The sequence below is a fragment of the Phascolarctos cinereus genome, unplaced genomic scaffold (assembly GCF_003287225.1).
Source record: "Phascolarctos cinereus isolate Bilbo 61053 unplaced genomic scaffold, phaCin_HiC Scaffold_2;HRSCAF=192, whole genome shotgun sequence".
In the NCBI taxonomy this organism is placed as follows: domain Eukaryota; kingdom Metazoa; phylum Chordata; class Mammalia; order Diprotodontia; family Phascolarctidae; genus Phascolarctos; species Phascolarctos cinereus.
The window spans coordinates 2,867,711-2,893,675 of NW_027555625.1; the positions used below are offsets into that span (position 1 = coordinate 2,867,711).

At 44.4% G+C, this 25,965-nt stretch overlaps 1 protein-coding gene across 4 annotated transcripts in view; it reads left to right on the top strand.

Moving 5' to 3' along the window:
- LDAH (lipid droplet associated hydrolase) overlaps positions 1–25,965 on the top strand; it is a 75,709-nt gene that overhangs the window by 18,827 nt on the left and 30,917 nt on the right. For all 4 annotated transcript variants that reach the window (XM_020967438.1, XM_020967441.2, XM_020967440.2 and 1 more), the window contains exons 3-4: positions 257–403; positions 9,580–9,749. In XM_020967438.1, coding sequence (XP_020823097.1) covers positions 257–403; positions 9,580–9,749 — 317 coding nt within the window. The remainder of the gene's footprint in view (positions 1–256; positions 404–9,579; positions 9,750–25,965) is intronic.

Consider the following 25,965-nt stretch of genomic DNA (forward strand, 5'->3'; position numbering starts at 1 on the left):
GCTGCTTGATGGCGTGAGGAATCTTGGGCTCGGGTTTGACAAAGTCTTTCACAGAATGTATTAGGAGCAGATTTCTCTTTTTCTCCTGAGAGTTGCCTTGTGTCTGCATTCTTATGACCCTGCACCCCCATTAAATTGCTCCCTGGGAAGGAAGGGGTCACTGCTATCAGATATTAAGTCCTTCTGTCTCCTGCCTTCCTTTTGTCACTGCTGGTGGTTCCCCCCAACATCAATGACTATGCCTTTATTTTTGCAGGTAACCCAGGGGTTCCTGCCTTCTACACGGAGTTTGTGAAGGCTTTATACCTTAGCCTGCAGAAGCGCTACCCTGTGTGGGTCATAAGCCATGCTGGCCATGTTTCAGCCCCGCGAGGTGTCAAGGTGGATGAGGAAGTCCCCAAAGGTAAGGGGAAGGTCCACATGATTAGTGTTGTCTGTGGTGAGCGGCCTGCTCTGCTGAGGTCCAGCCCTGACTTCTGCCTCATGGAGGAGGTGCCTTAGTGGAGCCTGGGTGTGTCCACTCCTTGGGATTGCCAGGCTCCTTGTCACACCAGGGTCCTTTCAGGGCTCTGTGGGGGTCATATGGACAACATTGGGGAGGGCAGGAGGCCTTGCCCTTCTCCTGGAAAGCCTGTAGGGTCTTTCCATCTTGGTCGCTGACCCTCCTGGATGAGTATAGGCAAGTCTAGGTGAGTTGTTCCTTTATGGAAGGTGAGCTTTTCTATTTATTAATCAGTAAATCACTCAACACTTATTAAGAACCTCCTACGTGCCAGACCCAGTGTGAAGCCGTGAGGGGTTATGGAAGAGCCACAGTTCCCAGAGAAGCTCATGGGCTCACTGGGGAGACAAGAAAGGCAGGTGTGGAAGAGGGAGGGCAAGTCCAGGCTGAACGAGGTGGTCAGGGGTTTCTGAGAGCGAGGAGAATGGAGGGAGGAGCCCTTTACACGTGGACTGGGGGAGGAGTCAGCCCCAGTCCCAGCCCACTGAACCATAGCAGCTGGAATTCGGAGAGGCGAGGTTAGCATGTTTCTCTAAAGACCTGATGCTCAAGACGTTTGGGGAGTTAGCACAGAGAGATGAGACCCTGAGCTATTCTCTGGCAAGCAAGTGGTCAGAGTGTGGACAGGAAGTTTTCAAGAGAAGAAATGCGAGCTGATAACAACGACCTGAAAAAAAATCTAAGGAGAAAGTTTCACCTGATCCCCATCCTGTGCACCATTGGGGGAGCTGAGAATTCATGGAACTATTGTACAAAGTAGCTGTCCCTTGTACCCCAGAAATCACCCAAGTGTACATCAGGGGGACCACCTCAGGGCCTGTACCCCAAAGAGGTCAAAGAGGAGGGAAAGGCCCTGTATACACAAAAATATTTATAGGAGCGTTTCTGTGGTAGCTCAGATACTCTGGTGGAAGTGGATCTCATTATCAGTGCATGAATGAATAATGAAAAATACAGAAACAGGCCACGCCTGCTCTGCAGGAGTTCCCGTTCTCATGGGAGAGAGGAGATTTCAGCTGTAAGCCAGATAGATGAAAAGGCTTTTTAAAAAAATTTCTTTAAATTGATTTCTTTTTAACATTCATTTAAAAAAAATTTTGAGTCCCAAATTCTTCCACCCCTTCCCCACCCACTAAGAAGCCAAACAATATGATATTCTATTTTATATGTGAGTTCATCCAGAATATTTCCATATTAGCCATGCTTCACAGATAGATAGATAGATACATAGATAGATAGATAGATAGATAGATAGATAGATAGATAGATAGATAGATAGATGGATGGATGGATGAATGGGTGGATGAGTGGATGGATAGATAGATAAACAGATAGTTAAATAAATAAATAACAAGAAACAAAGAAAGTGAAAAAAGTTGTTTCAATTAGCAGTCAAAGTCTATCAGTTTTCTTTCTGGAGGTGGATAGCATTTTTCATCATGAGTCCTTTGGAATTATCTTGGATCATCGTCTCAGTCAGAGGCAGCCAACTCTTTCACAGTTGATCATTGTATAATATTGCTGTTATGGTGTATAGTGATCTCCTGGTTCTGCTCACTTCACTTTGCATCAGTTCACATAAGTCTTTCCAGGTTTTTCTGAAATCCACCTGCTCATCATTTCTTATAGCACAGCGATATTCCATCACAGTCATATACCACAGCTTGTTTAGCCATTCCTCAATTTCCTGGCATCCCTTCAGTCTCCAATTCTTAGCCACCACAAAAAGATCTGCTCTACATATTTTGTACAAATTTTGTACAAAAATAGGTCTGTTTCTCTTTCTTTATGATCTCTTTGGGATATAGATAGACCTAGCAGTGCTATTTTGGTTTGCCCTTTGGGCATAGTTCCAAATTGCTCTCCAGAATGGTTGGATCAGTTCACAACTCCACCAGCGGTACATTAGTGTCCCAGTTTTCCCACATCTCCAACATTTGTCTTTTCCTTTTTTGTCACATTAGCCAATCTGATAGGTGTGAGGTGGTATCTTAGAGTTGTTTTAGTTTGTGTTTCTCTAATCAGTTGTGATTTAGAACATTTTTTCATATGACTATAGGTAGCTTTGATTTCTTTGATGGAAATCTGCCCATTCATATCCTTTGACCATTTATCAATTGAGGAATGACTTGTATTTTTTATAAATTTGACTCAGTTCTCTATATATTTGAGATATATCCTCTATCAATTCTGAATTCTCTATATATTTTAGATATATCCCTTATCAGAGATCCTTGCTATAAAAATTTTTCCCCATTTTTTCCTTCTAATTTTGGTTGCATTGGTTTTATTCCAAACATGTTTTAGTTTTATATAATCAAAATTATCCATTTTATATCTTACAGTGTTCTCTGTATCTTATTTGTACTAAATTCTTCCCTTATCCATAGATCTGACAGGTAAACTATTCCTTATTCTCCTAATTTACTTATAGTATCACCCTTTATGTGTAAATCATGTACCCATTTTGACCTTATCTTGTGTGACTTTTAAAAAAGATTTGAGAGATGTAGTTTCTGGATAATTTGATCATTTTATTAATAAGGTCAGCAGGTTATTAATAAAAGGATGGTCATTTGGCCAGCTCTGTTAGACCAAAGACGATCATAGTGGTGGTACCCACAGTTAATATGCCCTTTTCAATTATCTCTGTGCTCAAACCTCTGGCAGCCTTGGGCTGTCTACACAAAAGGATCTGTCTCCACCCAAGCTTGAGGAGAACACAAGGAACTTGTCCACCTTAGATTGAATTCCTTGTAAGGTTGGGCAGGTCTGACCAAGACTGAGGAGAGTTAATTCAGTCTCATTATTGGTAATGCCCTTCAAGAACTTTTAAAAATCAGGACTTTGGAAGAAGGGGAGAGCTTTGAATTTCCCCAAGATACTGGTTATTAATAATCACTTTTCCCACTTGGTATATGGCAAGAGATGTTGGTCTACACTTGGTTTAAGCCAGACTGCTTTTTAGTTTTCCTAGTGATGTTTGTCCCATGTTGAGTTCTTACCCTCACCGTGGTCACTTACTACTGTGTCTTGTGTACCTAATGTAGCCCACTGTCCACTCCTCGATTTCTCAGCCAATACCGAATGGTTTCTGTGATGGTGGCTCTGTGACACAGTTTGACCTATGGTACTGCTAGGCCGCCTTCCTTCACGTTTTTGCCATTGATTCCTTTGATATTCTTGACCTTTGTTCTTCCAGATGGATTTTGTTATTATTGTTTTTTCTAGCCCTATAAAATAATTCTTTGGTAGTTTGATTGGTGTGGTACTGAATGAGCAAATTAATTTAGATGGCAAGCTCATTTTTCTTATATTTGCTCAGCCTACCCATGAGTAATGAATATTTCTCTGGTTGTCTTAGACCTGTCTTTATCTGTGTAATTGTGTTCATATAGTCCCTAGTTTGTCTTGGCAGGCAGACTTTTTGTATTGCCTGCAGTTATTGTATTTTATTTTATTGTATTGTATTTTATTCTCTGTAACCACAACTTTATTAATGAAATAGTTGTTTGCTGTCCTGCTGCTTTCTGGAAAAGAATTTTAGAAATACAGCTTCTTACTACCTGGATGTCAGAGTTCATTTTATACAGTTTACAAAACCCTTAGCTAATAATGAAAAATCAATACAGAATTCAAATCCTTGCAACTTCTTCACTTTACAAAGGGTTTAGTAAGAAACGATGGGGATAACAGATTTTAAAAACATGCTTTTTAATTTTATTTTATCCTTTCATTTGTCAGACAACAATATTGGTTTTATGGATGGTCATAGGGGAAAGTGAAAAGAGCAGTGACATGGGACCTAGGGGGAAATCCAGATCCTGCCTTGGCTTCTTTTCCGTATGTGATCTGCACACTGAGACTGTCGGCTCTTTACCTGGAGCTGGATAGCATGTTGTTGTTGTTTTTTTAAGTTTCAAAGATTTATCTTAAACTTAAATACAAAATAAGAAAAGAAAGGGAAAAGAAACATTGCCGTGTACACAGCAGAACATGAGAGGATTCAGTATAAAACAATAAATTTCTGTTTCAAGAAATCCTATGTAATAAATACTACACGTTGTTTTCCAGCCTACCCAACTTTTCTTTGTTTTCTTTTGTTCTCTGATGTGCACTTTTTATTTCATTTTTACCCTTCCTTCCCCCTAAAAGGAGGCTACAATGAAGCACAGGCATCTATTTATAGATATGTCTCCATCTATAGGTACACATACATACACATAGACATCTATAAACATACACATATACACTCATACACATATATGTAAGACCATACTGTGCATATTTCCCCTTGTCATCCCTTTCTCTGGAGATGAATAGCATCTTCCTAGGTCCAAGTCCTTCCATGTTTTTCTAAATCAGCCAGCTCATCGTTTCCTATACCACAGCAATATTCCAACCCAATTACATTCCATCTAAGAGATTGTCTATGAAAGGTTTTCACAAACTTTCTGCATTCCTTCTATTCTTGGCTGTGTAGGTTTTATTTATACAAGAAAATTTTGATTTCAGATAATCAGAATTATCCATTTTACACTTCAACAATGCCCTCACCTTATCATATAGTTTAAGGTCTGATACTACTGAATTTTTGCATCTTTCTTTTTTAAGTTCTTGACCTTTTGTTCTTTGAAATGAACTTTATTATTTTTTCTAACTCAGCAAGATAATTTTTTTAGTAATTTAATTAGGATGGCATTACATAAATAGATTAGTCAGGTAAATTTGTCATTTTAAAAAATTATATTGGCTTTACCTCCCATGATCAATAAATATTACTTCAGTTATTTAGATCTAACTTTATTTGTATAAAAAGTGTTTTATATTTATGTTCGTATGGTTCCTGTATCTATTTTGGCAGATATATATTCTCAGGTATTTTGTACTGTCTAGTTATTTTAAATGGTCTAAAACAGCATGGATAATATGGCTGACACATAGTGTAGTTTCCCTGTTTTTCTCTTTTGATTAAACCTATTTTAGCTCTAACTTTGTCTGAGATCATGATTACTACTCCTGCTTTTTTTACATAATAAATTCTACTCCTGGCCTTTATTTTATGTTTGTGTGTATCTCTCATTTTTATATCATTTCCTGAAAGCAAGATATTGTTGAATTCAAATTTTTAATCAGCTCTCAGTTTCCATTTATGGGTAAATTAATCCCATTCACATTCTAAGCTATAATTACTTGTATTTTTTTATCCTTCCTTTTTTTCCTCACTATCTTTCTCACCCTGTTCCTGTCTCTCCTGCTCCTCTGCTTTACTTCTACCCGCTACCTTGCCCTCCTACTCCTTAACCTACTCACCCCTCCAAGAATCCCTGTCATCCTCTCCCCCCATTCTATCCCCTTGCCCTCTTCTTTCTGAATTTAAAAGACTTTTATACCCTTCTAGATATATATGTTGTTCCCTTTTTAACCTATTCCTGATGAGAGTAAGGTTTCAGCACTACCGCCTTCCTCCACTAGCTTCTTCTGTATGAATTTTTACTTTTGGCCTCATTTGTATGAGATAATTGCTCCTTTGTATCTCTCCTTGCACAGTTTTATTTTTTTTTAGAATCACCTATCATACTCAGCTCAGCCCAAGCCTTTTTTTCAAACTACCCATATAATGATGACAATCATAAAAGTACTGATAATGTTTTCACATATAAGAAGTAAACAGTTTAATGTTGTTGAATTCCTTATAATTAGAGAAATGCAAATCACAACAGCTCTGAGGTACCACATCATGCCTAGCAGATTGGCTAACATGACCAAATAGGAAAATGATAAATGTTGGAGAAGATGTGGGACAATTGGAACACTAGTGCATTGGTGGAGTTGTGAACTGATCCAACCATTCTGGAGAACAATTTGGAACTATGCCCAAAAGGCTATTGAACTATGATCCCTTTGATCCAGCAGTACCCTTCACTACTAGGGCTGTATCCCAAAGAGACTGTAAAAAAGGGGAAAGGACCCCCATGTACAAAAATATTTTTAGCAGCTCTTTGTGTGGTAACAAAGCATTGGAAATTGAGGGGATGCCCATCAGTTAGGGAATGGCTGAACAAGTTGTATTATATGAATATAATGGAATACTATTGTTCCATAAGAAATGGTGGATTTCAGAAAAACCTAGAAAGTCTTGCATGAACCTGGGCTGAGGGAATTGAGCAGAACCAGGAGAACATTGTACACAGTAACAGCAACATTGTGTGATGATTGACTTTGTTAGATTTAGCTCTTCTGAGCAATGCAGTGATCTAAGACAATTCCTAAAGACTCATGATGAAAAATGCTTTCCACATCCAGAGAAAGAGCTGTGGACTCTCAATGTAGATCAAAGCAGACTGTTTTCTCTTTTTTTTGTTTTTTATTTTTTCTTTCTTGTGATGTTTCCCTTTTCTTCTGATTATTCTTTCACAACATGGCTAATATGTAAATATGTTTAATATGATCATACATGTATAGCCTATATCGGATCACAAGCCATCTTGGGGAGGGGGGAATTTAGAACACAAAATCTTATGAAAGTGAGTGTTGAAAACCAAAAGTAAATAAATAAATTTCTTAAGAAAAAAAGAATGATGCTAACCACAATGGTTTTCATATCAGTTTACAGTTTACTCATTCTTTCTAATAGCCACATGAGTTAAGTCGCATCGAAGTGATTAGCACCATCTTAGAGACGAGGCCATTGAAGCTTATATATGATTTGTCCACAGTTACAAGGTTCTTAAGTGGCTTAGCCAGAACTTGAACCGAGGCTTTTTGATCCTCGGTCCAGCGCTCCTTCCCCCACCTCTTAGGCATGAGCAGTCTAGCTTGGGGCCTTGGTTGCAAACCTCTGCTTCCCTCTGAGAACCGTGGCTGTGATTTCTGAGCACACTTGGGCTCACTGACTTTATTAGAGGACCTTTGACATTTGAGATCATTGGGGTCTGGTAGGGCTCCTTTGTCCTCTTCCACCTCCCTCTGAGTGCGATTGGCTTCATAAAGTTGATTTCATCACATTGCTAACAGGACATATTAGCAGCTCCTTGGATTCCTTTGGTTGAATAATAGGTAGTGACAGGAATGTTAGCACTCATGAGGAGGCTTCTCATTTACTTGGTTTTAGATGTCTTTGTAGGAAGACAAAAGAAATAGCATCAGTTCTTTACCTTGGAGGCCCTTTCTCTGCTAGCTTACTACTACAAGCACAGCAGTCCCACCTGAGGGCATGAGCCCTACACACTCCTGGTGAGATTGAGTGAGCTTTGATGCCTTAGCACATCCATCTAGGCTGTGAAACTCACTTGTCTAGCTAGAGCACTTTGACAACTCTAGGGTGGCAGCAGTATCTTGTCTAAGAGAAGGGATTGTGACATTCTTTGTTGGTCACTAAACATTTATTAAGTCCCTACTATGGGTCAGGCACTGTGCTAAACACTGGGAATACAAAGAAAGGCAGAAGATAATCCCTGTTATCAAGGGGCTCATAGAACATTCAGGTAGCTATGTACAAACAAGCAACACAGAGGATACTGTGGAAATGATCAGCAGAGGGAAGGCACCGGCGTTGAAAGAGATTGGGGAGGCATCCTGGAGAAGGTGGGATTTTGTCTGAGTCTTGAAGGAAGCCGGTGAAGGCAGGGGGCAGAAGTGAGGAAGGAGAGCATTCCAGGCATAGAAGCGGCCAGAGAAAATGCCCGGGGTCAAGAAGTACAGGAACAGCCAAGGGGCCAGGGTCCCTGGATCGAGGAGTCTGTGGGGTGGAAACGTAGGGAAGGGGCAGGTTATGGAGGGCTTTGAACGCCAGACAGAAGATTTTCTGTTTGATCCTAGAGGTGATAGGGAGCCATGGAGCAGACTCATGGATGGGCCTATGTTGATTATAGTGGATGGGGTTTTGAACTTGGGCTTAGCAGAGGCTTCATTGGAATCTTGCTGTTCGTTCCTCGCATGCTCTTTCTGGCAGAGTGATCCCCCAGGCCTGGGCGGTGTCCTGAGCTCCTGACTTCCATGGGGCAGCCTCCTACAGGAGCTCTGTCATCCCCCTCCTGTTCTGTGCACTCACTCCTTCTTGAAATGACGTGGTCTGTATGCATGTGATCTAATCAACACATTTCCCGCTCCCTCCTCCAACATAATGTAATGTCCTGGAGAGCACAGACTCTGTTTTCCTCTATTCCCCAGTACTGAATACAGTGCCTGGGTCCTAGGAGGTGCAGAATTGAATTGAATTAGATGTGTCTATAATAGAAAAAAGTCAGAGACAGCTCTTGTCCTCCAGCAGCGTCCAGCCCAACAGGAAGATGAGATGAACGAGGTAGGACGTGCTGGGGGCCATGAATGACCCAGGTGGAGGCTTCCTGAGGATGTTGGCACATTACAAAGGACAGTGAGTCACTTTGGCCCTCCCCCTCCTGGGTGAGGGAGCCAAAGCCTCCTGAGAGCTGACCACCGAGCCTTGGCTCTGAGGCAGAACCAACCAGGGGTGTTCTGGGAGCTTGGCTTGGGGGAGCAGAGCTGGGGGAGGGAGGGCTGCCACACCTTCTGTGCCTGAGCAGCGCCCACCACAGCCCGAGGGGATGGGAAGGGGTGTTCTGGGCTGCAGATGTGGGAGACGACCCCAACTTCTGGGAGGAGCAGCAGGTGGGTCAGTGTGGCCGGACTGTGGAGGGCATGGAGGGAGGAAAGACTTTGTGCTCCTAGCACTCGCCCAAGCTGGGATAAGGGTGGGGGGGGATTAGTCCATAAAGCTCCCGCCTTCCTGGGAGCCTCCACCATATACAGAAGGGTAGGGAGGCTGGCAGGGGCTTCACCCGCCAGACAGACTTTTATGTTTGACCACAGGAGGAGAAGGGAGGGTGCAGACTCTCACTGCCGGGCAGGGATGGCAGCACTGTCGCCCCTCCCCAGCACCGCTGTGGAGGGCCTTGTCCATCTGCCCAGGAGAATGCCACAGGCGCTGGTGTGAGCTCACATACACCCAACGGCCCCAGGATTCGTGGTCTCTCTTCCGTGTGGTTTGGAGTTGGCGAAGGGGCGGTCCCTCCAAAGCCACCCCCAAAAGCTCTTTTCTGTGTGTTTGTCCTCAGATCCAAGTCCGAGAAAACTGGATGATGCCGTTGGACTTGAAGGCCAGGTGGAGCACAAGCTCGCCTTCCTGAGAAGGTGCGTGCCGGCAACGCTGAGGTTGGTGCTCATCAGCCACTCGGTGGGCAGCTACATCCTGCTGGAGATGATGAAGAGAGCCCCTCAGCTTCCGGTGGGTAGACCACACAGGTCTGGCAGTATGATATCGGCCTTTATGAGCGTCCCAGAGTCTCCTCACGGTCGGCACAGGCGGGTGAGAGGAGGTCGCCCATTGGGCGAGGACGCAGGGCACTGTAGGCTGACGGGTGTCAGAGGTGGGATCTGAACACAGGTCTCCTGGCTTCGAGCCCAGTGTTTTGTGCCTTAGGAAGCAGAACCAAGAAGGTTGTGTGGCTCTGAAGGTTAGCTCAGGCATGGATCTGGAGAAACCTCAGTTGGCCCACAGTGCTTTGTTTCACCCCTCCTGGGTCCAGGCACTGCTCTGGCCCCTGGGGACACAAGTCCAAAGGATAAGTGCCCCCTCTCTTGGGGGTCACGACAAGGACAGATACTATCTGTCCATACATATGTGCAGGTAATAACCATTGTCCACACGCAGCTGGTGTGGGGGGGGGGTGCATGAGCTGTTGTGGGGAATGGGAAAGGCTTCACGCGGGGCATGCTGCTGGAGCTGTCCAGTCATCAGCGGGGGCCCAAGAGGAGGCCCATTTGGCCGGCCTGGGAAGGTGGTGTAACGCAGCTTGGCAGCTGACCACATCTGTGGAGTGAGGAGCTTCCTCTCTGGAGAGAGGGGTTGGGACCATAGGGGAGCAGTGGAGGAAGCTGCAAGGGTTGGCTGAGAGAGCATCCCAAGGGCTAGGGGGTCAGCGTTGTCCCGAATGGCAGACGTAGGGAGGAGAGAACACATGGATGACCAGGTGCCGGTGGGCCTCAGCATTCCCGCCTTTAACATGTGGCCTCATTTTCATGTTCACGTTGCCGGCCTCGCATATCTGAGGCTGCTCGTGATGGGCTGCTTCCCACTAGGTGTTCCCTGGTCATGTTCGCCTATCGCTGGAGAGATCTCTGTGCATTCGCTGCACCTTTCCATCATTGGCCTTTAAAACTCAAGGCCGTGTAGCACTGCCCCCAGAGCTAGCACATGGCCTTTGGGTTGTACACCCAGGCGAGCAAGGTCAGTGAGGAAATAAAGGTGTCGGGTGAAGTTGGTGCCAGAATGTCAGCGGCCGCTGGCGGTCACACCCAGGTTTGGCCTTAACAATTCATCACATCCACAAGTAGGAGGAAAGTATCGCTGCTGCTATAGGTTTCAGGGGTTGTGTGGAAAGTGAAGATTGTCAGAAATCAAGGGTTTCTCCTGAGCCCGAGGGAAAGGGTGATATCCCCGTAAGGCCTCCTCCACCAGTACTGACACACTGCCTGAGGTCTTACCGCCAAGTGCTTTGGGATCTCCAGAGGGCTCTGTAAATGTCCACCAGAAATTTCTAGGAGTTCTGACCTATCTGTTGTCAGACAGCTTAAGAGAAGGCGGTTTTTTGTTTTTTTGGTTGTTTTTTGGCTAGGCAGTGGGGTTAAGTGACTTGCCCAGGGTCACACAGCTAGTAAGTGTTATGTGTCTGAGGTCGGATTTGAACTCAGGTCCTCCTGATTCCAGGGCTGGTGCTCTAACCACTGCACCACCTAGATGCCCCAAAGACTTTTTTTTAATCACTCCTCACCAGTTTCCATTTTGCTCACTAGTCGCCCCACAAGGACGCCGGGACCATCTCCCAGACTGTTGGCAGAATATGAGGGCTCCTCCAGGCTTCCCTTCCACCAGAAATAGGGCACACAGGGCTGGCCTCGGAGGAATTCATTGCCTAGCCGACTTCCTTCTTTATCAGTCTTCATCAGAGTGAGGCCTTCAGTTAAAATGTGTGTGTGCCTATGTGTCTGTCTTTTTAGAATGACTCAGGACATTATCTTGCTGAGAACTAGACACATGGAAAGTTTCACCTCCTAAATTTAAACCACTTTTTTGAGTTATCTGCATATAAAACAATTCCTTAAATTGCTTTTAAAGTGGAAACACTGTGTGGGCCAGCATCCTCTCATAATGCAAAAACTAATATGTTTTTGTCAAGCATTGCAAAAAAAATTACCTTTGGTTTTTAAAGCAAGCGTGGAAAACTTCAGGCTGAAAGGCTAATTTTGGAGAAAGCAGGCTTTCTCCTGGCATTTTCTTCCTGCGTGTTAATGCTTTATCCAGTGTATTTCCTCTGCGGTCTCTGGGCCTTCTGCCCCAGCCACCCACAGGTGCTGTGCTGGGGATGCAGATGAGGAAGGAAGAACAGACAGTTAGGAGGCCCCAGGCTGGAGACTGGCCCCAGCTCCTTCTTGCTAAGCCGAGATATTCTGATTTTCTCTTCAGATATCAGTCAATTAGTCAACATTTATTAAGTGCCTATGGTGTGCCGGGTGCTGTGCTAAGCACTGGGGATACAAAAAAGAGCCAGAAGACAGTCTCTGCCCTCAAGGAGCTTACAGTCCGATGGGGGAGGAGACAACATGCAAACAACCATGTACAAATGCTATTGTGGGATCTGGATTGTGAGAGTTTAAGCAGAGAGTGAGAGGAGGGGAAGTGGAGGCATCAGTCATCTGCGGCCTTCGAGGGTTTGGCCACAAAGGCAGAAGGACGAGTTAGCAGAGATGGAAGGGTCAGGTGAGGCTGGGGGGTGTAGGCAGAAGGGAAGGAGCCACAGAGAGGGGAATGCCACAGTGGGGGGCGGTCTGCTGGAGGAGGCAGGATGGAAGGGGATCATCTGAGCAGGTCGAGGGATGAGGCCACATCTTCCTGTGAGTTAGACTGAAGGGGGCAAGGGAGCAGGAGGCACCTGAGGGAGGGGAGAAGGGGAGCCCACGGCCGGCAGCTCCTTTCTCTGGTACATGCTTCCTACTGAATGGAGTCAAAGGAAGGCGTGTCCCTGTAGTTCTAGTCAGAGCCTAGAGTTTCCCCTTTTTTTTTGCTCCCATTGGCTGCTCCAAGGAGGCAGGGGACAGTTCAGTGGTTCCAGGCATTGTCTAACCCTCTTTACCTATAACTGCCTTAACAGAGAACTGGGAAATTGAAACTGTTCTCCATATAGTGGTTTTTGTCAGAAGCACCACCCACTAAACCAGGGTTATAACTGGCATTTGGAATCCATATCTTCATTTTCATTTTTATTAAAAGAGAAATTGAATCATCAGGTGGGTAAAAATGCACAAATCACATCATGGGGTTGTTGATTTGGAACTAGGCAGGGCATGGAGGGCCATCTCTTCCGACATCCTCCATGTCCTGATAAGAACCCTGAGGCACAGAGAGACGGTTGTAAGTTACCCAAGATCACACGAGCTCAGTGGAAATGGCAAAGCCGAGTCGCTCCTCTGACCCCAATTCCAATTCTCTTCTCACCGCGCTGCCCTGCCTCGAATTCCTGCAGAGAGAGAGAGCCGAGAATACTCAAGTCGTTCGGGGCTTCTTTTGGCCAAAGGTCAGAAATGCTTCTGGTTGTGCCGGGAGCTACAGACAGACGCCAAAGCTTCGGGTTGGGGGACCTCCCTTTTTCTGCTGAGCTTCCTCCTCCAGAACTCCTCCAAACACTGGATCAAAGCCAAGGGATCATTTCTGCAGCCCAGCTCAGCATAGAAAAGACAAAGTGGTCTGAGATGCTGGGGATGGAGGGTGCTCCAGGACCCAGGGGGTGGCGGTGTACCAAGGCAAGAGGAAGCCCTAGACTCATGCTGAGGTCTTACGGACTCTGACCCCTGACTCACTCAGACTCAACCAGGTCAGCCCGAGGAGGGGAGTTACACCCCCGAGCACACGCTCTTGTGCACAGAGCAAGGAGAAAGCTCAAAAGTCAGCAGAAGCCCAGCAGGATCTCAGTCCCAGCCCAGCCCCCAGCTTGAAGGCTACGTCCAACAGCAGCCTGCTGTCGCTCAGACCCGGGGTCACAGGTCACATGGTACACTGGATCTGATCCCTGTAATAGCCCTTGAAGCTCAAAGGTCTCTAAGAGCCTGAAATAACACAACCCTCAGTACCCCAAGAAAGCAGCAACAGGCCAGCCCAGACTTCAGATGTGTAGAGGCCAGTCGAAACTGCAAGCCTGAAGGTAGAAGATGGGTTGGAAGAATGAACAAAGGAGAGAACCCCACCATAAAGATCTGCAGTGGTGACAGAAACACTCACAACACAGACCCAGGAGAAGGGAATGGCCGCAGACCGTGCATGAGCAAAGCCTCCGAGAAGAACACAGCGTGGGTCAGCGGTCAGCCAGGATTCCAAGAAGAGATGGAGTGCGAATGTGTGAAAAGAGGTTGAAAATGTCTTTATGAACGGAATGAGAGCAGGAGAGGGGAAAACTTGGAAAAGCAAGGGGATCTTTGGAAGAAATAACTGGAAAGTTTGGCACCAAACCTGCCCAAGCAGCAGGCTCCTTGGACATTAGGCTGGACCAAAGAGAAGCCAGTGGCTCCAAGAGGCAAGTCGGAAGACTGAAAAATAGGAGAAAATGGGAGTGTCTCAGCACGAACCACTGACCTGGAAAATGGATCAAGGAGAAATAATGTAGGGACCATTGGACTGTCTGAAAGCCATTACCAGAAAAAGAACCGGCACGTGATCTTTCAGGAAATTGTGAAATAAGACTGCCCAGATCTCTGATCCAGAGGACAAAGAATCTTTCTGAAAGAAACCCCAAGATCATCACAGCCAAAATGCAAAGCTTCAGATCAGAGAGTAAAATCGTAAGCAGCCAGAAAGAAATTATGCAGGTACCCATGATTTAGCAGCCACCGATGTAAAGGAGCACAGAGCCTAGAAGGCAAAGAATTTAGCTTACAGCCAAGAATAACCTGACCAACGAAACTGAGTACAAGGGAAATGGCCTTTTAGTGCAATAGAGGACTTCCAAGCATTCCCGATACAAAGGCCAGACTTCTGTAGAAACTTTGAAGTCCCAACACGGGAGTTAAGAGAAACATAAAAAATAATACAAATGAACAATCACAAAGGACTAGGAAGGATATATTGCTCTCATCCCAATATGGGAAGATGATACACATGCTTCTCTGAACCCTGTCATCACTGAGGGTCATGGAGGAAGTCTGATTAGACTCTGTCTAATTGGGCAGCCAGGTGCCACAATGGATGGAGCGCAGGCCCTGGACTCAGGAACACCTGAGTTCAGATCCGGCCTCAGACATTTACCAGCTCTGTGACCCTGGGCAAGTCACTTCACTCTGTTGTGTGCCTCACTCAGTGTCTCACCTCCTCGTCTGTGAAATGAGCTGCAAAAGGAAATGGGAGACTCCAGATGGGCTCACAAAGAGTTAGGCACAAGGGAAAAGACTCGGCGACGTCTGGATCTTAGAAGAATAGAAAGAAGAATATGGGGGTGGCGGAGGCTGGAGACATGATAGCACATGCCTGGGGGGCACAGGTAGAAGACTGTAAAAACAAGGAGGAAGGGATGGGGGGAGTGGCAGACGCCTGCACCTCCGTCCCATCTGCACTGGCCAAAGGAGGGAAGAGTTCACACACACAGTTGGGTGCAGAAATGCATTTCATCAATGGAGAAACAGGAAGGAAAGGGGACAAGGGAGAGATCAGTCCCACGCAAAGCAAACCCTACCTAAGGAGGTCCAGAAGATTTCTAGCTCTTTCCAGGGTGGCCAGCAGTTGGGAAATGGCTGAACGAGTTGTGGTGTGTGAGTATCCGATCCAGTAAACATTTACTGAGCACCTATGTGCCACCTCGGGTTTACCCCGTATGGATCTTATTGTTTGCCTATCACCTCTCCATTAGAATGTGACGCCTCTGTGAGCAGAGACTGGGTTTTGCCTTTAACACAGTGCAGCAAATGCGATATATGCTCAATAACTGATTGCCCAATTGACACCTACCCTTCTCCTGAATTTTCTTACCTTTTAGTCACCCAGCTTCTTCACCTCAGAGTTTGCCCTGAGCTCTCGTATAACCCACATGGCTAGTCAGCTGCCAACCTTGTGGGTGCTGCCTTCAGAACAGCTCTTGAAACTGCCCCCTTCTCTCTCTTCCCCCAGCCTCCTAGTCCAGGCCCTCCGTCCCTCTTGCCTAGACTGGTTTCATAAGCTTCCCGATGGGCCGCCGTTGAGGACTAACCAAAAAGAAGTTATGGGGAAGCTCAGACATACAAGGTCTTCACCTTTTCGCATGTCTTTCCCTAGAAGGAGCCTGTTGATTTCTGTTTGTCATTGCATTTCTCTCTGCTGGTTGGGAGAGAGTGTCATGGTAAGTGCATTCACTTCCCCGTGATCAGTCACGGGGCATCATCCTTGTAGTAATTTTTGTATGTTCTGAGTGTCCTGCCTGGCTCTCGCAGGCCAGGGGCCCCGAGTTACACTTTGTAACTGAAGCCTCCCCATGGACAAACGGGCCTTCACTCCCTTGGGCTAGAAAACCACACAAAAGCACCCGCTGGAGTCCAGGGCCAGGCTCCCTCCCTCCAGCCTCCACACGAGAGCTGGCTCGTTTCTTCCCAGACTTCTGGTTGCTTGGTGGGCCTGTGGCTTAGGGGTCAGCTAGAGAAGACAGAAGCGATCACCAGGACCTGGAATCCCACACATGCTGTGAATTTCAGCGGTGTTCCTTCTGCGATCAGGGCCTGTGTTGTGTGCACGTTCTGAGCTTCAGCCAGCCCCTGCTTCCAGTCTTAGCACCACCTTCCATCCATCTTTGCCTGAATGACTGCGCTCTCTGCCTCTTGGATTCTCCATTCTTTACACTGACTTGGTACGTTTAATTTTGACCTTGTTTTAATCTTGGTTGCTGAGCTTTGGTCCACTCAGGGATGTTCATGATCTCTGACAATAGCCTCGTGTGGAATCAGGACAAATGCACTTGTACTCCCTGGGAAGGGCCTGGGGTCCATGCTGGCCATCCCTCTGGGTCTGCAGAGGCCCTCTCACAGGTGTGCACAGCTTTCCTCTCCAAGAGAGAGGGAGGGGAAGTGACAGCAGGAAGTTGGCTTCCCACGCCATCACCCCACCCCCCTGGGGCAGAGGGCCACACAAAGAGCATAGTTTTCTTTTTAAATCGGGTTTACATTATTGAATTTTAGCATCTTGTATGAACAGCTCTCCCCCCACCCAACCTCCTTTGCCTTGTGTAAGATAAAGAAAAAAATGCTGTCAGCAGTAAAAATGAGAATTCCTGGCTAATTCATTTTAATCTCATCAGTCTTACCTAACCCACATTCTAGTTGGTGTTCTGTGATTTTTTTTTTGACAAAAAGATATACTTCATTGCATCTAGAGATGTGAGTAAGCTAACAGTCACTTAACCTCCGAAACAAAAAAATCTTGTCAGAGTTCGTCAGTTCAAAATGTGGGAGCTAAGGGGCAGTTAGGTGGCACAGTGGATAGAGCACTGGCACTGGATTCAGGAGGACCTGAGTTCAAATCCAGCCTCAGACACATAACACTTACTAGTTGTGTGAACCTGGGCAAGTCACTTAACCCCATTGCCTAACCAAAAAAAAAAGAAGAAAAAAAATGTGGGAGCTAAGACTCTCTGACACATTTAAACAGATGTTGTTACCTTTGTCATTCAGCATGAGGAACGAGAGTTACTGAGGTGCCCAGCACTTTAGGAAAAGTCCCTTTGTGGACCAGAGGAACATGGGAGGAGAAGACAGAGTGGGCCTATGTGACTGGTAGGAATGCTCACACCGGTTCCTAGATCCGTCAGGGTACAAAGGAACTGAAAAGAGGGTCATTTTCCCTGAAAACAAAAAGGTTTCCTCATTAGTCAAACACTCTATCATATAATTCATCTCCAAGTTCTTACCTCATCCCCCCTCCAAAATAAAAGCCTCTAATTTCACTGTGACATTCACTCAATTTCACACATTCTCAATTTTCCTAATATCATTTCCTTTTTACTCTCTTTCATCTTTCTTAGGCAGCCATTTCTCAGGTCTTGTGGGTTGGGGTGTTATAGGGAGGACATGCACAAGCATTAAGAAGGTGAGCAGGAGAGTAAAGGACCTCCAGGCCCCACCTGGTGTGGTTAGCCTTAAGAGACACATAAAAATCACCCTTCAAACATTTGAAAGACCCTCAGCTGGAAGAGAGGGATCACAGACTTGTGGTTAAGAGAGTATCAGAAAAATCCTTGAGGAACCGACCTCTCCCACTGAACCTCCATCAAAGGAAACCGTAGAGATGTAGCAGCAAGACTCACCCTCTATTCTGGGGCTGAGCCAAAAGTAGGCCAGAAACCTGGGGTACCTCTGAGCCAACAGAGCCCCAGGACAGGCGTCCATAGACCCAGGGGCTCTCTAGGGAACCTGCAAAGAGCCCTATCTTTAGCCTCCGGTTGGGGCTGATCAAGGACGTGGTCGAGGTGGCACTAACTTTTCAGTTGACAGTTATGTCGGGAGAAGGAGGCAGGGACAGGCTGAAGCCACCGAGGGATAGACCCAGGAGCCTAGGCTTTGCCCTGCCCATCCAGAACAACTCCAGAGGAGGCGAGACGAAACACAGTCTGCCACCCCATCCAAGAATCTGAGAGGGCGTGGAGTGTGGCTGGTGTACCAAGTCCTGATCCAGAATGTGAAGCTGGAGACATGAATAAACAGAACAAGCCACGCATGGAAATGAAAAAAGCAATAAAATCAATGAACCATTAGCTAATTTGATTAAAAAGAAAGAGGAAAATCAAATTATCAGTATCAAAAATGAAAAAGGAGAATTCACAATAAATAAAGAAGAAATAAATCCTATTATTAGAAACTTTTACCCAGTTATATGCCAATAAAACCTATAACTTAAATGAAATAAATGAATATTTGCAAAAATATGAAATTCCCAGATTAATGGAACAAGAAATAAAGAACTTAACCTTTTTTCAGAGTAAAAACTTGGACAGTCTACATATGAACTTCCAAAGAAAAGAACTCCAAGACCAGATGAATTCATCTGGTGAATTCCATCAGATATTCAAAGAACAAGTAAATCTAATGTTATTGTAAACTTTTGCACAAAGGACCATGCCAGATGCCTTCTATGACACAGATGTGGTCTTAATATGAGGAGGAAGGGAAGGACAGATAAACAGAGACAGGGGGAGGATAGAGAAAGACAACAGTAAGAGAGAGGAAAGAAAGCTAATGAACGTGATTCAGAAATTTGAAATTAAATATTAGCGAAGAAACTAAAACAACATCTCAGAAAGATTATACTCTATAATCAGGTTGGTTTGTACCAGGAATTCAACTTAAACTTAACCATATTAATAATAACATGAACGAAGTAACAGGATTATGTCAATAGATGTTAAAAAAGTCTTTTTGACAAAATACAACACTCATGTTGGTTAAAACCACTAGAAAACATTGGAATAAATGGACCTTTTCTTAAAATGATAAATAATGTATATCTAAAACCCAGAGCTACAATTCTATGTAATGAAAATGAGCTAGAATCCTTTCCAAAACAATCAGGGGTGAAACAAGGACATCCATTCTTGCTTCTTCCGTTTGACAGCCCTAGAAATATTGGCCAGAGCCATAGGATAAGAAAAACAAATTGAAGGAGTAGGCCAGCCATGGGAAAGACAAAGCAAAATGATCACTTTTTGTCAGTGATAGAGTTCTTTCTTAAAGAACCCTAAAGAGTCAGTTTAAAAAATGAATTGAAACAATAACTTCGGCAAACTTGGAGGATATACAAAGAAAATCCACACAAATCATCAGCAATTTTTTGTATTACCAATAAAACCCAGCAAGAAAAATAGTGAAATTTCATTTAAAATAATTAGTTATTTTGCCTATATATAAAACTATGTATAAGAAACTTAGAAGTCTACCTACTAAGATACATGTAAGAACTATGTATAAATAGTTACTACTGTCTACAGAAATAGCCCTAAATAACTAGAAAATTATTAATTGCTTGTGGGTAGGTGGGTTCAGTCAATATAATAAAAAATGACAATGCTACCTAAATAAATTTCCATATTCAATGCCACACCAATCAAACTACCAAAGAATTACAGGCATATTTCAGAGATGTTGCAGATTCAGTTCCAGACCACCACAATAAAGCAGATATTACAATACAGCAAGTCATATGAATTTTTTGGTTTCCCAGTGCATATAACAGTTATTTGTATACTATACTATAGTCTATTAAGTGTGCAGTAGTATTATGTCTTTAAAAATGTATATACCTTAATTTAAAAAAAAAAACTTTATTGCTAAAAATGCTAACCATCAGATGAGCCTTCAGCAAGTCAGTCTTTTTTACCTCTTGGTGGGTCTTGCCTCTATGTTGATGGCTGCTGCCTGATCAAAGTGATGGTTGCTGAAGGTTGGAGTGGCTGAGGCAGTTTCTTAATAAGACAATGATACTCTTCCTTTCACTTAGACACTTAGAGGCCATTGTAGAGTTATTAACTGGCCTGATTTCAACATTGTGTCTCTGGGAATAGGGAGGCCCGAGGAGAGGGAAAAAGATGGGGAATGGCCAGAATATTTATGGGTTAATTTCACCATCTTTTGTGGGAGTAGTTCATGGTGCCCCAAAACAATCATATAGTAACATCAAAGATTACTGACACAGAGTACCACAACAGATGTAATGATAATGAGAAAGTTTGAAATACTACAAGAATTGCCAAAATGTGATAGAGAAGCAAGTGAGCTCCTGCTATTGGGAAAATGGCACTGATAGACTCTCTTGATGCAGGGTTGCCACAGACCTTCAGTTTTTAAAAAGTGCCATATCTGTAAAGGAAGATAAAACAAGTATGTCTGTGCTTTCTAGAATGAGAAAAACATAAATTTTTGGAGAGGTTTAAAAAAAGGTGAGCATCTCCAAGGAAATAAAAGAAGTAAGAATCAACTGGGCCTCGCAGTGTTAGACCTCAAACTATGCTACGAAGACGTCATTAACAACTTTATATTGCTTAAAAAATGGAGCTCGGTCAGTGGGACCAAAGAGGTTTCCAGCTTCAGAAGCACATGTATCCAGCACCCCAATGTCTGTCTAGCTGCTAATGTCAGGGCCCTTTGACAGGCATGGCTGGAAAGATGAGTGAGCAGACCACCCAGAACCTGACACCCCAGACAAGTTCCAAACGAACGCATGGCTTAACTGAAGGTCACAGCATATGCACGTTAGAAAAACTTAGAATGTGAATGGAAGACAAGCTAGCAACCGGGCATGCAGTAAGAGAGTCACAGAAGGGGAAGTGGACAGTTTTGATTACATGCATTTGAAAATAAAAGTTTTGCCCAAACAAAACCAGTACAGCTAAAATTAGAACAGAAGCAGGTAAATGGGAAAATCTTTGCAGTAATTTTCCCTGATAAAGAGATCATTTCCAGGTTATATAGGGGACTGATTCAAATTTATTAGAATAAGTACCATTCTCAGTTGGTAAATGGTCTAAGAGAGTCATGTCAAATTCAGAAAGAAACAGGGCTACTACATAAGGATCCCAGTAAGCTGCGTGTTGATTTGGAAAACCACATATTAACATGTTCTGTTGTATTTTTATTTTGTTCACTATTTACATAATATGGAGACAACTAGGTGGCACAGTGGATAGAGATGTGGGCCTGGAGTCAGGAAGGATCAGAGTTCATATCTGGCCCCAGATACTTCCTAGCTGTGGAACCCTGGGCTAGTCACTTTACCTCTGCCTCAGTTTCCTCATCTGTAAAATAGGGATAATAATAGCACCTATTCATCTGGCCCAGAGTAGGTGCTATATAAATGCTTATTCCCTTCCCTGTTTCCCAGTTACATTTTTTTTTAATCTGTTTTGGCCACACTTAGGAATTAAGAAGCCTCTTGATGAGAGTGAAAGAGGATATTATAAAAGCTGGTTTGAAGCTTAACATCAGAAAGCCAGATCATGGCAACTAGTGCCATCACTCCCCAAGAAATGGAAGCTGTGTCAGATTTTTTATTTTGGTCTCAAAAATCACTGCAGGTGGCAACAGCAGGCACAAAATCAAATGAAGGAAAGCTATGGCCAATCTGGACAGCAGACTGAAAAGCAGAGCCATCATCTTGCAACAAAGGTCTGTAAAGTCAAAAGGTCCAGTAGCAGTGTATGACTGAGAGCTGGACTGTAAGGAAAGCTGAGCGCCGTGGAATCGACGCTTTGGAATTGTGGTGCTGGAGAAGACTTTTGAGAGGCCTTTGGACAGCAAGGAGATCAAATCAGTCAATACTTAAATGAATTCAGACTCCTCACTGGAAGGTGAAATATCAAAGCTGAAGCTTGTGTGCTTTGGCCACATACTGAGAAGATGGGACTCACTGGAAAGGACCCTGATGTTGGGAAAGATTGACAGCAAAAGGAAAAAGGAACAGCAGAGGAGGAGATGGATGGATAGTGTCAGGGAAATGATGAGCAAGACCTAGGACAGACTTCAAGAGGCAGTGGGGGCTGGGGAGGGGCTGGCATGCTGCGGTTCGTGAAGAATCAGACGTGACTGAACAACAAGGAGTCTTGCTAGCCCCAGTGTGAGCTGCGTGTTGGATGCCTCTGGTCGAGGGATATGAGAAAGTGATTCTCAAGGGAAGAACCCAGGCTATCTCTAGCCATGTGATAAAGATAAATAGCTCCAAATCACTACCAGAGAAAGGACAAATTTAATCAGTTCTGAGGTTCTTCCTCACCCTCATCAGGTTGGCAAAGGTGACAAAAAGGGAAAATGATAAATGTTGAAGAGACCGCAGGTAAACAGGGACATTGATGCCTCATTGGTGGTCCTGTAAGTGGGCCCAACCATTCTGGAAAGCAATTGGAATTATAGAATGACATTGTGGAGATGATCAGCTTTGAAAGATGAAAGACCTAGGGTTGATACCATGGCCAGCAATCACCCATGATGGAACATGTGAGCCCACTTCAGACAGACAGAGGTGACAGGTTTAGGGTGTGGGATGAGGACTCTGTGTGTTCTTGTATACAGCCAAGAAGGAGAGGTATTTTGCTTGGCTGGGCCTATTTGTTATAAGGAGTTTGTTTCTTTTCTCCTTTTTTCAATGGGATGGGAGGTTGGAAGGAAGGAAAACAGAATTTAAAACAAGTAGACTATTCAAGCATCAAATTCCACCCCCACTCCCAAGCCCCATCCAGTGTAAGGTCTTCATCTCCCTTTACCCATAGGTGCATCCATCAGTGGAGTGCCCTCCAACCTCCAAAGTAAAGTGTCCTTCCTTCCTCCTCCTTTTCAGTCTTTCTTCCTCATCATCCACTCCCCTGTAGGCTCTTCTCTTTCTGGTAGCACAGAGGTCACTTTCCCCTCATTGATTTGACCCCAGCACATCATTACCTTTCCTCCCTGTTTGCACGTACCCTCCTGGCTTGTAAAGTTGTCCCACAGAAGAAACATCCACCCCAGACAGGGTGTGCTCCAGTTCTGTCCACGATGCCCCCGCTGCCTCTTCACTGTGACCTCTTCCAGATTTCTGCCTTCACTACTGTCTCCTTGTGCACATTTAGAAAGAAGCCTATTCTCTGTCTCTGTTGTTGCTCTGTTACTGTCTGCATTTATTCACCACTCCTGTGATTCTGTTGTTTGGGGTGTTTGAGAGGCAAACAATCTCTTCAGTTCTGGTTTTCATTCTAAAAATATTTCGAGCTCATCTTTATTATCAAATGGCCATCTTTGGCCTGAATGGTCAAGCTCCACTTTGTAGGGTGGGTCACTCTGGACTGCATCCTGAGCTCCCATGCCCTTCGGAACATGTTCTTCTGTTCCTTCTCCAATTTCCTAGTGGGTGCAGAATAGTCTTGTATTATTTGAATGTCCTTTTCCTTGTATTTGTAGGTCTTTCTCTTGATGGCTTGAAGAACTTGTTTCTGAATTGAGTTTAAATTTAACCACTATATGTCTTGGAGTCTTCAACCTTAGGTAGTTTCCTGAAGGCAATCTGGGAGTTCTTTCCCTTAGGATTTCCTTTTCCACGTGTAGTAGTTCTGTCTCTTATTTCCTTCCTTGTGGTGCTAAGGTTTTTTTTTTTCCTGCCATGTTTTTCCAGAAAGCTCACGGCCCTCAGGTTGTGTGTGGGTATCCGGCCTCCAGATCAGTATGTTCACTGTCGCGGGAGCAGAGTTCCTGTTACCATGCATGGGTTTTGCTCCTTTTCTCCTAAGTGGTCCTTCACTCCTGCGCATTTGCAGTCCATCTATTGTTCTCTCTTTGTTTCTTTGGTGAGACTGGCCATGGCAGATTCCAGCTTTGCTATTCTGCCCATAATTTTTGCAGGACATAAATTCTGCTCACATAATTCTCATTTTTCTTTTAAACCTCACAGGAACAGCATGTTGTGGTCTGAGTTCCCCTCCCATTCCACGGGGTCCTTGGTCTCATCGAGTGTTGGATCCTTCCCCTTCATTTTGAAGTCTTTATTCCTACATGCCTGATCTGGAGGCCACGTTTCTTCCCTGTTGATTTGTCTGCTTGTGGTCAAGGGCTTGCGTTCTCTTTTTCCTGAGATCTTTGGATCGCATGCCTCCATTTATCCTGCTGTCCTTTTCCCTTCTAAGCCCTTGGAACAGAACCAGTCTTACTTAATTCCCTCAGTGTTCCCTTTGAAGATGGGAGGGTTCTGGGGCGATGCTGGTTGCTTCTCCCCCAGCAGAACGTCAGCACAACATCCCTGAGGGGACTGCTCCTACCTAGTGCTCAAATAAACCTTCCCTTCTAGGTGTCCCTGGATTCTTTTGTGTGCATTTCAAAGTTCCCACTTAGCTCTGGTCTGTAATGGTGATGGCTGTTAAATTGTTGTTGTTATGATATATCGATAATAAGTAGCATTTATATGGGACCTCCTTTGTGCCAAGCACTGCGCTGAGCACTTTACAAATATTATCTTATTTGATGCTTACAATAGTCCTGGAAAGTAGATGCTATTAGTGATCCTGATTTTACTGTTGAAACTGAGGCAGAGGTAAAGTGACTTGGCCACAGAGCTGGCGTCTGGAGGCTAGATTTGAACTTGGGTCTTCCTGACTTCCGTATACTCTGCCACCCCCTAACACCTCTTTTTTTCCCCAGAAAAAAAATGTCCAAAAGGTATTCAAGATCTGTTTCCTCCCTATCCCCTTCCAGGACTTTTGATATTGTTTTTGTTGACTCATGTTCAACTCTTCGTGACCCCATTTGGGGTTTTCTTGGCAGAGGCACTGGAACAGTTTGCCACTTCCTTCTCCAGCTCATTTTACAGATGAGGAAACTGAGGCAAACAAGGTTAAGGGACTTGTACAGGATCACACAGATAGTAAGGGTCTGAGGCCAGATTTGAGCTCAGGAAGTTGAGTCTTCCTGCCTCCAAGCCCTGTCCACTGCAGCAACCACTGGCTGTCCCTCTCCCAGGATTATACTTAGCTTGGCAGGGTGGGTTGTTCTTTCTTGTAAACCTCTAAATTTTGCCTTTCGGAATACTATATTCCAAGATCACCTCCCATTTTTGTTACAAACTACCGAGTCTTTGCTTCCTCGATAGCTTCTTAAACAGCCTCTCTGTGGGTGCTCTGGCCTTTGGCTCTGCCCTTTCTGCACATGCTCCTGTGGGTGTCCTTGAGGAAGGCAGTTGGCAGGTTCTTTCTAACTTTACCCATTAGTACTCATCATTTGTGGCCTCTTGAAATAGAGTGTTCAGGCTTTTTTTTAATCCTGGTTTTCTGGGAGTCCGCAGTTAGCACTCCTTGACCTTTTTTCTTGTTGTTTTTTATGTCAGATATCTTACATTTTAGTCTAATCTTTTTCAGTCTTGATTTTTCTAACATTCTTGCTATCTCGTGTTGGCATTGACTTCTGTCTGGTCTGGTCTTGTTTGCATGGAGCTCATTTCTGGGGCAAGGTTCACCACTTTCGGTGCTGAGACCAGTATCTGGCACATAGTAGGCGTTTAATAACTACTTATTAACTGATTCCCTTCTTTCTCACCTAGTCTCCATCTAATTCTTCACTGTAGAGCTTTTCTTTCTTCTTTAGAAATCCATCGCTTGACAATATATCAGTAGTTTTTTTCAAGCCTTTAATAAAGTACAACACCTCTTTTTATTTAAAAAAAGTATAGGAATAAAGAGACTTCCATAGTATAGTAAATAGTGTCTATCTAAACCCCTGAATTGGTGTTATTTGTAATACAGGAACACTAGAGGCTTTTCCAGTAAGATCAGGGGTGAAGCCAGAATTCTGTTGTCAGCTCTGTAATTTGATTCAGATCTAGACACAGTAGCTGTAGCAATAAGATAAAAAGAAATATAGGGAACAGGCATGGGAAAAGAGGAAATGAGATTATTCTTTCTTGGAGTGATAGAATAATTTACTTAGAGAGAGAAACC